This window comes from Microtus oregoni, unplaced genomic scaffold (assembly GCF_018167655.1).
Source record: "Microtus oregoni isolate MIOR12 unplaced genomic scaffold, Mior012 000023F_ref0000262, whole genome shotgun sequence".
In the NCBI taxonomy this organism is placed as follows: domain Eukaryota; kingdom Metazoa; phylum Chordata; class Mammalia; order Rodentia; family Cricetidae; genus Microtus; species Microtus oregoni.
In genome coordinates this window covers 15,077,940-15,091,389 of record NW_024543082.1, presented here as the reverse complement: position 1 = coordinate 15,091,389, position 13,450 = coordinate 15,077,940, and the positions used below count along the sequence as shown (strand labels likewise).

Here is a 13,450-nt window from a genome sequence, read left to right as displayed (position 1 = left end):
ACCTGGCATCATGTTAGATCCAAGGGCCGAACTGCTACTGGGGCTGAGATGGTCTGCGTGGCCTGTGCTACCACTCAAATCCATGATGTTTTCCAGTTCTGACCTGCTATAGAGGGCCATGTCTGGGTCTATGGTCTGCTATAAGCCACACAATGGGCTGCCCTCTGTCAGAATCCAGCCTCTACCGAGTTCTCACGTTCCAGGGAAGGAACATGAGAATTGGAATTATTAAGCAAAAAGGAACAAAGATAGGAGAGAAATAAAGGGCAGAAACAGAACAGTTTCAGGAGGGGAAATTCACTGAATACTGAACTGCCCATATTTATTTTCCACATGCTTATTATATACTTCACTCCAAAAGGAAAGAGGGAGACAACAGACTTCAATAACATGATAAAAAGTAGAAGACTTAAATTCTCCGAGCTGTGATCTAGGTAGAGCAGATTCACCTCTATATTCAAAACACTAATTAACCATACATAAATCAGGATCTCTCATTTGTAGCCACACCTGTTGTCAAAAATTTGAAAGAGCAAAAATAAGTTCAAATTCTCTGACCTTTAGTCAAGGTGGAACAGGCTCACATCTGTGGGCCCTCATAGTGCTCCTGCTGCATCTGGGGTCTATGTTGATATCTGTAGCCCATTTTACCACAGAGGTCATAGGGACCATGTGGAATGAAATCAGAAGGCCATGTTGAGCTGGCATCACCCATTGCTGACCCTGGGAAGCTGACCCTGCTCCTCAGTAGACACTGTAGTAAGGGAGCTGGCTCTGACTCATAGGGCAACTGACCTCCACACTGGGGAGAATTGCCCCACCCCTCACCACAGGTACCTCAGAAACTGGCCCTGGTGACATGGGCATGGGAGAGTTATCTCTGCCTCTCACCTGAGGGGGCAGCTCCAGTGGCCTGGACACACAGCTAAGCTAGCACCCAGGCTCATAGCTGGGCCCTGTATTGGCCCAACCTAACATCTACCCTATCTAGGATGTGCTGGAGCTTGTGAAAGGACTGGTTCTGTAAAATAATACCCACAGGGTCTCCATGACTCGGGGCAGTCATGGAACATCCAAGTGGAGTTTCAGTGAGGATCCAAGAGTGATGGAATATTAAAAACCAGAGGCCTTGAACAAGACCAATCGACATTGCAGTAAACATTTGCAGGAAAAGCTGATAGGACCAAAGGGTATAAACTCGTTGACACACCCATGGAAGAATGAAGAGGTGTTGGAGAGCAGGAAGGATGGAGGAGTGCAGAGATCTTTGTTTGCTTGTTTGCTTGCTTCCTTGTTTTAGTTTGGTTTTACTTATTTTATTGTTTTTTTTAATTTTCTTTTGGGGGTATACTGGAAGAGTAAGGGACAGATATGGGGAAAATGAGAGGTGACCAGAATTGGGATGCATGATGAGAAATTCCCAAAGAATAAATAAAGAAATTTGTTTAAAAAAGAAATAACTGTTCTAATTTTTATGAGATTTATTTATTCTATATAATGCACAGAGTGCTTTGTCTGGATGCATGTATGTTTGCTATGTGTGTGACTGGTAAGCAAGAAGTCAGAAGAGTAAATCAAATCTCTTGGAACTGGAGTTACATGTGGGTACTGGGAACCAAACCAAGATCCTCTACAAAAGCATGTGCTCTTAACCACTGAGCAATCTCTCCACCCCATAAATGTGTTTTTAATGAGACATATGAGATTTTTTTCCTAAACAGCCTATATATCTACAGATAAATAACTACAACTCAATTTCATTTCTATCTTTAATTCCTGATCATTAGCTTTGAGAAATCTATTCACTAAATTGACAGGAAGAGAAGTTTTTATTATAGTGATAGTCAATGTATTGAAATTTCTATTAAGTTGCCAACAATTCCACCAATTGAAAAAAGTTACTTTTGATGGTCTAAGAGTTGAAAACTGAATACCTCCTCCTTTGAAAGCATGAAGCTCCACAATCGTCAGTCCCTCACTTGTAACACATTTGCTGTCAAGTAACAGAGTCACTCATTTACTTAACATTAGTAGGGACATTGAAAATTGCTTCTTATGGATGGAAATAGAAAACACTATCCTGAGTGAGGTGTCCCAGACCCAAAAAGATGAACATGGGATGTACTCGCTCATAATTGGTTTCTCGCCATAAATAAGGGCCACGGAGTCTACAATAGGTGAACCTTAAGAAGCTAAGTAAGAAGGTGAACCCAAGGAAAAACATATAGTTATCCTCTTGGCTAAGGGAAGTAGACCAAATTGCCGGGGAGAAAATTAGGATCTTGGGGGTGGGGTGGGATGGGGGTAAGGTGAGATGGGGAGAGAAAAGGTAGAAGAGAAGGAGGGGGGACTTGGGGAATCAGGAGAATTGGGATAAAGGAAAGGTGGATAGGGGAGCACGGAACCACAATTCTTAGTTAAGGGAGCCACTTTAGGGTGGGCAAGAGATTTGACCCTAGAGGGGCTCCCAAGTGCCCAAGATGAGGTTCCCAGTTAGTTCCTTGGGCAGCTGAGGATTGGGAACCTGAAATGACCCTATCCTAGAGCAATACTGACGAATATCTTGCATATCATCATAGAACCTTCATCTGGTGATGGATAGAGATAGAGACAGAGACCCACACATGAGCACTGGACTGAACTCCCAAGGTCCCAATGAGTAGCAGAAGGAGGGAGAACATGAGCAAAGAAGTCGGGACCACGAGCCGTGCACCCACCCACTGAGACAGTGGAGCTGATCTACTGGGAGCTCACCAAGGCCAGCTGGACTGTGACCGAAAAAGCATGGGATAAAACCGGACTCTCTGAACATGGCGAACAATGAGGGCTGATGAGACGCCAAGGACAATGGCACGGGGTTTTGATCCTACTTAATGTGCTGGCTTTGTGGGAGCCTAGCCAGTTTGGATGTTCACCTTCCTAGATATGGTCGGAGGGGGGAGGACCTAGGACTTACCACAGGGCAGGGAACCCGGACTGCTCTGTGGACTGGAGAGGGAGGGGGAGAGGAGTGGGGGGAGGGGGAGAAGGGTGGGAGGAGGGGAAGAAGGGTGGGAGGAGGGGGAGGGAAATGGGAGGCTGGGAGGAGGTGGAAACTTGTTTTTTGTTTATGTTTTTTTTCTTCTTTTCTTAATAAAAAAAAGATGAAGAACATTTTGGAAACAGGAAAAAAAAAGAAAATTGCTTCTTAGCTTGGAATTCTGTAAATTTGTCTACACAGGGAGATGCATTGTATCAAGACTCCATGACAGGTGAGGGCTATGGTATCCTATGGCTTTCTGGAAGATGGTCAGTGGGGAAAAGGTTACCTTGATGAAAGTCAACTCAGGCCTTTAAGATGGAAAGTTTGCACAAACATACTGAGAATTTAGAACAGCCCGCACCTTGCAGAGTCTTCCTAAACAAGGCTTGGAATTTACTGTTCCAGTTGAGGAGCTTCCTAAAAGCATGCCATTTTGTTTTTTTCAGTCCAACACTTCATTCAGTTATTTTTTTTGTTAAATCATAAGGTAGTAGGAGAACCAGAGGGTAAGTCCATTTTCCTATTCCTTCCATATCTTTCTTCACTACCCATCTTACATGGTATACTGAGATTAAATCACTGAATTACCAAAATATTTTCTGTCAACAGGTACCCAGGCTAGAAGTAGTAGCACTATACATAAACAAGCACAGGTACAGATGTGTCTGTGTTACCCAAAAAGAATTATTGGGTAACATATTTTTATTATGGACATAGTGAATCAGGTTTTCTGGTGGAGACCATGGTTTCATCATGGTCCTCATTTCATATTTGGGTTCTCAGCCTCCTCATTCTCAAACCAATCGGCAGCAGCGGGCGGCAGTCCAGTCCATGCCTGCGCACTGACAGTGGCAAGTAATTCCATTCTGGACATCCCACGATCCACAACCATTGCCGCATGCACAACCAGTGACAGCCATCCCTGCATGGTTACGTGAGACACAGACATCAGTGACCTTGTATTGTAACGACATGGTAAGTTCCCAACTGTTCTCCTTTAAAAGCTCATGGGGACATCTAGGCTTACGTAAAATAATTCAATTTTGGAAAGTATCTTCAGGAAACATGTCACTTAAAATTCTTAAGCAAAAAAAAAATCACTTAAACAAAACATTTTGGAGATTCAAGGTCATTCAATTGATAAATTAACCTCTGTGTTGGCTCCCTGCCTAGCAATGCAAGGGAATAGACTGGGAAAGAAATAAGGAGCATATCCACTTCCAGACAAAGGATGATGCTGGCTGGCATCTGAGAGTACAACAGAACGAAATGAAAGGAAAAACAAAAACTCTATTTCTCTCCATAGCATCTTAAATGCACTGAAATTCAGAAGGGCTTGGTACTGGGGACTGTGGCTCACCTCCATGGTAATACAAATTTAATTTAATAATTTGATATTAGAAAATTGATGCAGAAGAACATAGGACATATTGCTCAAAAATTCTTGTGCAGTTACTCACCAGCAGGACAGGAGGCCCATCTGCCTGATGTATGGACACTAATGCAGGAGAGCTTCTTAGGCTCTGGAAGAGAGGATGCTCTGAGTATAGGGAACAAAGGGCATTGCTCGTGTTCTTGCTTTCTCATATCCTCTTTGAAAGGCTTCTTCAGTCTTAGAGTTGCTTCCCTCTCATCCACTTCCTAAAGTCAGGTTACTCACTAATTTTTAAGGTTTAATTTATTTTTAAAACCCTTTTTATGTGAAAGGGTGTTTTGCTCACATGTTTGTTTGTGCATCAAATGCATGCCTCAGTCAGATCCTCTGGTGCAAGAGTTACAAATGTTTGTGAGTCACCATGTGAGTGGGTGCTAGGAATCAACCCAGGTTCTCCTAACCCTTTGTCATCTCTCCAGACACCAGATTTCATTTCTTAGTTTATGAAGTGCAAGTAATAGTTACTCATAGCTCATAAATCGGCTGTAAAAGTTAAATGAACAAACCCGAGTCTGTGGAATATCCTTGAATCACAATGTATTCTTACATTACAGCTACTACCCTTCTTATTCCTCATCAAATTTTTGAGAAAAAGCTCAGGAAGGAGTAGGAGGATATAGGAATCCCTGATGAGAAAGTAGGGCTACAGTGGACTTAATCAGAGCCTGGGGTCTACGATTGGGATAGAGATAAAGCAAAGGTTTAGATTGCATAAGTAAGGATTAAGCTCAAATTTTTCTTACCTGAATGGTGACTTCTACTACTGAGATCTTCCTGGATCTTTTTATTCACAGAAGAGTCTTTGGAGGCCTGAGTGTGCACTGGGATCATCAGATAGAGAAGAGAGATGAAGATGAGAAGGAACCATATTGTAGACTTCATGCTTGTAGAAAGTCTGCCTTCTGGAGCTGGAAGGAAAAGAGAAAAAAGGTGAATCTCTGAGCTCTGGTGTGGCCATGAATGAAGAGAGAGGACAATGTCTAATGCCAAGGGAGTAAATAGGGATGAACATCAATATCCATAATGTGGTTCTTATAAATTTTTGAAGTAGCAGGGAGGACTAACAAAAGCAGATTCACTCACCAGAATGTCCAAGATAGGTTTTTTTCTGGGAGAGATGCTATCCTCCTGTGGAACTGTAGACCTGGACACCTTTAATATATATATGTATATATGTATATGTATATATATATATATATATATATGTACACACATCAAAATGCCTTTGTGTCTTGTTAGTGGAGTATAACACACCACCATAATAAACTTTTATGTGTTCTTGATAAGCAACAGCTGCCTTAGCTAGTTCTCTGCCAAGGGAAGTCATTCTGCCTGCTTGTTCACTCCACTCCCTTCTTGGTCACCTGATAAGGACAACACCTACACCTTCAGTTGTCTATCCTTTAATAGAGTCCTTTTGCTTGATCTTTCATCAGGAAGTAGGTACTTTATGGTCTTCTAGTGAAGGCATCACTTAACACTTGTGCGGACACCTTTTATGTTTGAAAGCTAATGCCATCTGCGTAAAAGTAATAAATAATCTCACATTCCCTCACATAGAAATACGGAAAGAAAGGTATGGTGTACTGTCTTTTCCAGAGTCCTTTCAGAGTCTATCATAAGACTAATCTTTTTGGATTTTTTTCCCACCATTCTCGATTTATCTTTTGATGGTGCCCTTCTCATAGCCAAAGTAACAATTAGCACTTTCTAAGTCCAGACTGAACAAAAATGAAAGATTGAGAAAACCCCATTTTCTTTAGAGGTTTTGCCTTTCTTCTCACTTTGGTAATTTATTATGTTTCTATCAAGCTCTGAATCATATTACTTCCCCGTTATACTACATATGTCTGGTATTATGTTCAACAGTCGCAACTTGGTGGAAGTTAGAACCACCAAGTTAGAAATAAACCTTTGTACATGTTTGTGAGGAACTTTCTACATTAGGTTAGTTGAAGTAAAAGGACATACCATCTATGTGCATGGCCCTATTCTGTGGGCTCTGATCTCAGACTGAACAAAAAGCAGAAGTATAACAGGGCACCTGGACTTGAATCTTCCTATCCTCTGTCTTCAGATACCATATGACCAGGTGCTTCATATGATTGCCGAGTAATATTGGTTGCATAATGGACCCCAACTTTTTATTAGCCAAAATAAACCTTTTCTTCTTTATGATGCTTGTGAGAAAAAGTGTCTAATACAGAAGACTTGGTCCTAAAGTAGGTTTGTAGTTGAATAAACTTGACCATGTGGTTTGTAAGCCTTTGGAACTAGTTTGCAGAAAATCTGTGGACAGATAGGAACTTGCATAAATTCTATATTGCTGTGCATAGAGAATTATTGGGCTATTCTTGAGGGATCTTAGAAGACAAGAATTTCAAGGGAAACCTAAACGTTCATCACCTCTCTCATGTTACAGAGGGTAGAAAGTACTATCCTGGAAACTGGGCTGGAGTCAGTCAGTGTTAGATTTCAGGAAAGAGCATGGCTGCATTTGCCTGTGCCCTGAGAACTGTAGTATAGTCTAATCAAATAGTAATGTACTAATTTGTTTAGCAGTGGAAAATTAAAATCATGATTCCATCCTGAGGATGTTATGGCTGCCACTTACTAGTCTCCAGCTCTGCAGTGCGACAGCAAATTATGACGTGGAAAGAAAGTAAAAACATGCAGAGTGGGAGTGGTTTAAAATTACAGACCAAGCCCAGGGAGGCAGAGGACACCTGGTTCCAGTTGGCCTAGATGAATACAAGACTACCATGGCCCTCCTGAAACACCTGGGCCCTGGGTGCTTGGGTACCATTATAGTGAGTGAATATATTGTGAGGAAGTAGGAGAGGGAGAGGCAGAATGGGTTATGTGCTGTGCAGAGAGGTGGACCTGAAGAGATGCCTGTGGTGGGAATGGACTATTGTGTCTGGTCTGCTTGCTACCTGGGGCCATGATTATATCTGGGCCCAGACTGCTGCCAAGGGCCATGTCTGGGTCCATGTTCCTGCAGCAGCTGAGGTCTCCGTCTGTTGCCAATGTTACCGCTGAGACAAATGTAAACCATGTGTGTTGAGCTGACCCTACCACGCACTGGCTCTGGGAGAGCTGGCCCCACCACCCCTAAAAGAAAACTGGCCCCCCACCTTTGGGAATTCTGGCCCCACCCCTCACCATGGGCGTGGGAGAGCTGGCTTTGTCGCTCATCTGAGAGGGGTAGTCACAGTGGCCCACAGACCAAATCAGCTTTCACCAAGGCCCACATCCATGGCATTCAGTTGACATATCCCAACATTCACCCTATGTGTGTATGACCTGCTGGAGCACATAACTGTTTCTGTGGAACCATAGCCACAAGATCTCCATGACTCAAGGCAATAGCAGGGTATGTGAGAGGAGTTTTAGTGATGGTCAAGGTTTGATGGTGTACTGAAAGCCAGTGGTCTTCAACTCGTTACACCATGAGCATTGCAAACAAAGCTGTTTGAACAACGGAATACACTGATTGACACCCTACAGCTCCCAATGCCTCTAAGGCAAATGAAGAGGTGAAGGGATGATGGAAAACACAGAGAAGTGAAGTGATTTTGGTGATGGGAGCTCTATGTTTTGTTTTTGTTTTTTCTTTGTTTCTTTGGTATTTTCATTTTTTTACATTTTCATTTGATGGGGGGATGCTACAAGAGTGAAGGGGCAGATACTGAGGGACTGGAAAATGAGTGGGGCTTAGGTGCATAATGTGAAATTCCCAAAGAATTGATTAAAAATTATCTTAAAGAATGAATAAATAAAACAAAACTACAGTCAAGGCAGGTTGGAAAGTAGCTCTAACTGTTCAAGAAACCAAAACTCTTCACTCAGACAATAGGAAAAGTCCCCCAAAGGCAAGATCCCACCCATTGAAGGCTCCATCTTGTAAAGATTCAAATTCATTTGAAAGGAGGGCCCCTAAACTGTGAGTGCCACTGAAGGGGTTCCATGCTGAAAAGCATCATCCTAGGGAAATGTTTCCTCATAGTTATCACCCAGAAGCTGATGCAACTGTGGTCCAGGTGGGCCAACCTCCCTCTACGTGTGGTAGACGAATGGGGCTGTGTGGTCCATGTGGTGCTGGTTTTACAGGCATGAAAGAAGTGAGACTGAGAAGGTCTTGTGTTCCAGAGACACACTGAGGCCAGGATTTAGACTTACCATCCACACAAATATTATGGATGGAGATTTTGATTAATAATTAGTTGAGGTGGGAAAATCCTTTCTAAGAGTCAGTGGAGCCATTTCTTGAGCTGGGTTTTTGGATAGAATACAAAGAGCAAACAACACTTTTCACACTCTGCTTCCTGACAGCTCATGGGTGTAGTGTAGAAGCTTCCTAACAGCCCTGCAACCATGCCGCCCCATCACGAACTGCAAGCCAAGTAAATATTTTTTCATTTCTTTAGTCACTTACGTCAGCAATTTTGTCACTAGGGTAGAAGTTAACTAATACAGCGGGGTAAACAATAGAGCTCTGTATTACATTTCCACTGGTGTCAAAAGAAGCCAGGAAAAACAAACTTCCAGAAAGAAAATTTAATTTTTGACTCAAAGTTTTGGTTTTGTTGTTTGTTTGTTTTCCTTGGGATTTCATGTTAGGGTATTCCATTTACATCATTTCTATCCCTATCTCTTACCTTCTAACTCCTCTTCCCGTGTTCATCTCCTTACAACTCCCTCTCAAATTCATGACCTCCATGATCTCTTCTTTTTAAATTATTACACACACACACACACACATGCACACACACATACACAAACACACACACACAAACACACACACACACACATGCACACACACATACACAAACACACACACACAAACACACACACACACACACACACACACAATTTAACATATTAGGTGCCCTTAGTTGAATATAGATACTTGTAAGACATGTAACTGAGTTTGGAATTCTTTTTTGACACTGACCATCAAATTAGAGCAACTATAATTTGAAAGGTTCTGGATAAGGATACCCTTATTAAATACATGTTATATATTTAAGCCAATAATAAATAAAATAGAAATCTTATAATATATTTTAAAATTTCAACCTTTTATGTGTTCTTGTATGTGTTACATGCCTGTGTGGGTTATGTGTTATATGAGTACAAATGCCCATGCCAAGGTTTGCATGTGGAAGTCAGAGGACAACTTTCAGGGGTTACTTTTCCCTTTTACATTCTGGATCCCATGAATCCAAACCAGGCAATCAGGCTTGGTGACAGTCTCTTTTATCCATCCAGACATTGCACCAGCTATTATAACACTTATGTTATGTGTTATTTCTTTTGATCACTAAGAACAGTGCGTAATAACTGTACTAAAGCCTTAATGAAAAGCCAGTTAAATTTTTCTTGATTGAACAACTTAATACATAGCTTTTAAATTCAGAGTAACTAAAAATTTCAAGATGTGGGCATAATATAGTTCAATTTGTTGGCAGAAAGTAGCATAAATGACCTCTAGTAAAATTCCCAATAGAGTTCTTGTTCTTTTCTGAACCTTAGAAGTCTAGTCATCCCAGTACACATTTCTACTGGCTTATGGTCTTCCAAATTCCCACTATAATAACCCATTAACTTCTTTATAGAGCAATCTAGGTCTTTTCAATAAAGCATATCAGGCTGAGATGACTATAAAGATTTAGAGCTTGCAAGGCCCTTTGAACAATCTTGACTTTTTCACTCAAAAGACAAGTAGCAGAAGACTGAGGAGATCATTGTGGTTTACCTAAGGTCAAAAGTGAGCATTGTTTGCAGACCTTGACTTAGGAGTGGAACCCATGTCTCTCTGTCCCACTTTATATTCCTTTGCAGGATGCAATGAATTTTTCTGGAATTAAATGAAATCTAAAAATGGGATGAAACATTTTCCTTGCTAAACTTTAGATACATTTTCTAGTTAAGTAACCTATGGTCACAAAAGAGCAAAGTCATATAAGTTATATGACAAAATCTTTATACATCACAGTTAAATAAAATACAATAGCAAAATTATTTCCTTTTCTAGATGCTAGGCTGAGACCACAGATTAATGGAGATTCTGACACTCAGGTTTGCAGAATATATTCCCCTTAACAAAGCTATTTTCAAACCCTGATGTCTAGTGAAAAATTTTAACTCTGATTTCTACCAGAGTGTAATCGATGATTATTTAAAAACTAAACAATAGCATGCAGTAGTTGGGAAAAAGAATTATGACAACAGCTAGTTTCAATAGTCAGTGTTTTGTAGATCTCTTCCTCAAAGGTTAGTCCTCATGGGTATATTCACTATTCCATTCCTTTGTAATCAGTTTCCACTATTATTATTATTATCATTAATTATTATTATTATTATAACTTTTCCATGCCAAGCCCTGGCAAACACCTTGAAACTGGACATGAGACTTTAAAGCTGTGTTACCTTCAGAATGGACATTATCTGCTGACACTTGCACAAACCTGGGGGTTGAGCCATAGATCAACATTGAGGATCTATCTCTGCTCTGAAGACTTCTGCTATTAACTGCTGCACTTCCTCTCTGGAGTTTAAAAGTTCGTGTGTAGAATTAAGGAACAATTTAAATCATTGGTTCTTACTGAAGCTGACTGATGCCAGCTGCCACATCTGGGATGTGACCTCAGCATTTCCTGTTGACATCATATTTGATACAGAGCTCTCCATAATTTCTGAGTACTCTACTCATGGCAGCTCCCATTTTTTTAGGTTTTCTTTTGCCAGGAAAATGGTATGCAGTGTTTATACAACTGGCAAGGACCCAGTTCATTTCGGGGGGATGTCACTATATATTGGTATGGATCCTGACCTCTTTGTGAAGTGTGGTCTGGATGTCTAGTACCAGGATTAGAGGTCTGGACAACTTGTGGTACAAGAGACAGAAAAACTGAAGGATAGTAACAACCCTGGTTTGGGAAAAGATTTTTATTTAATTTTTAGTTCAGGTCAAGTTCTAAGCATGCCATTTAAGCCCAGAGAGACCCTGGGACAAAATAAACACAAAAGCAATGTTGGGAACCAAGTAAGAAATTCTGTGTAACAATTAAAAGTTTTTGAAATTTGGCTATAAAGCTAGGAACTAATATCTGAAGAGAGTTAACTTGTTTTTTAAACATAATGTTGTTGAGGGAGCTGTGGGCCTCTTTCCACAGCCTGGCTCCCGGCCGCCTGGCTAGCTTATGCCCCAAAATAACAACACACCAATTGTATTCATTTAAACACTGCCTGGCCCATTAGCTCTAGCTTCTTACTGGCTAATTCTTACATCTTGATTACCCATTTCTATTAATGTGTGTAGCACCCCAAGGTGCACTTACCAGGAAGATTCTAGCCTACGTCCATCCTGGGTCGGAGCTTCATCGCGTGTGCCCCAGAGAGGAGAGGAAATGGTGTCTGTCTGGTCTTACCTCACTTCCTCTTCCTCCCAGCATTCTGTTCTGTTTACTCCATCCACCTAAGGCTGGCCTATCAAATGGGCCAAGGCAGTTTCTTTATTAGCCAATGACCTTCCTCCATCATTAGCTAGCCAGGTGGTGGGGAGCCGGGCTGTGGGAAAAGGCCCGCAGATCTCTCAACATAATGTGTTCTCATTCAAAGAGCCACAGTTATTGTGTGTGTGTGTGTGTGTGTGTGTGTGTGCGCGCGCGCGCGCGCGTGTGTGTTTGTGCTAGTACCATTATCTATGGCTATGTGGGTACATGTTTGGGGACATGTGTGGAAGTACAAGGTCAACTCCTGGTATAGTCCTCAGGTTCTGTCCTCGTTTTTGAAACATATTCTATTAGTTGGCTTGAAGTGAGCCATTTCAGTTAGGACAGCAGGCCAGCAATCTCCAAGGACCCGGCTGTGTCTGCCTCCCAAACACTGGCAATAAAAGAAGTCACCAACACAACTGAGATTTTCATGAGCCTTGGTTATTGAACTTAAGGCTTATGTTTGAGTTGCAAGTACTATTTACCTATTGAGCTCATCTCTCAGTCTCTAATTTCCATTATCCTATTATCTTTCCATTTTCTCAGAAGTAATACCAATACATGTTATCCTTTCTTTTGTGTTTTATTCTAAAAAGATAGTTTATTACTGAAATAATTTCTTTATTACTGGTTCATGTACAATATAGCAATCTCTTTGACAGTTCTTGTTGTTTCTACCTCTATGATGTTTTTGTTTTTGTTTTTTGCCAAGTCCTTCCTCCAAATCTTTGTGTGGCATTCCTGGAAGGTAATTCTCATGTTTCAAACAAACAGAACCTGTGATTGCTGCAGTGGTCTGTCTAATGTGGAATAGCTCTGTCCAATAGAACATTCATGAACAATGGGAAATTTCTGTGAGATCTATGCTATCAAGATGCACCAAGCATTCATCAAACATTTGCTTACATCCCCCATTTGGTCCATTTAATGTGTTGAACATTGGAAAGAAAATGGCAAGCACAATGTAGTCCTTTCTCTTAAGAAACAGAACAGAAGATAAAAATATGTGGCCCAGCAATTGAAATACTAGAGCGTTATTTGTGAGTTGCTTAGAGAGCTAACCAACCCAGCTGTGTGATGAAGGTCTGGGGAAAGGCTGTTGAAAAACTATATAGTTCAATTATTTTTTGTGGTAAAAATATCCTTACTCTTTATGGCTTTTTAATAAGAAGCTTACTCTTTTATCTATCTGTCTGTTTGTCTGTCTGTCTCTCTTTTTTTCCTTCTTTCTTTCTGTCTTTCTTTTCTTTCTTTCTTTCTTTCTTCCTAGCATCTATCTATTTATTTTTGTTTTCAATACACCGTAACTGAGGTGAGCCCTCACTCTGTTTCTCCCATTTCCCTGCCTCACCTCCCCCCCTCCTCCAGACCAACTGCTCCTACACTTCCCTTCAAGAAAGGGAAGGCCTCCCAGGATTACCAATGAAATGTGGCATAAAAAGATATACAATAAGACGAGGCACAATCTCTCATATCAAAGCATCCCAGGCA

General features: G+C 41.1%; 1 protein-coding gene across 1 annotated transcript; it reads right to left on the bottom strand.

The window, feature by feature from the left end:
• Positions 1-3,816: 3,816 nt before the first annotated feature.
• Positions 3,817-5,339, bottom strand: LOC121462013 (resistin-like beta). The gene is made up of 3 exons (XM_041673420.1): positions 5,213-5,339; positions 4,483-4,545; positions 3,817-3,944 (listed from the first exon to the last, which is right to left on the bottom strand). The coding sequence occupies exons 1-3, from the start codon at positions 5,337-5,339 to the stop codon at positions 3,817-3,819; spliced, it is 318 nt and encodes a 105-aa protein (XP_041529354.1).
• Positions 5,340-13,450: the final 8,111 nt, after the last annotated feature.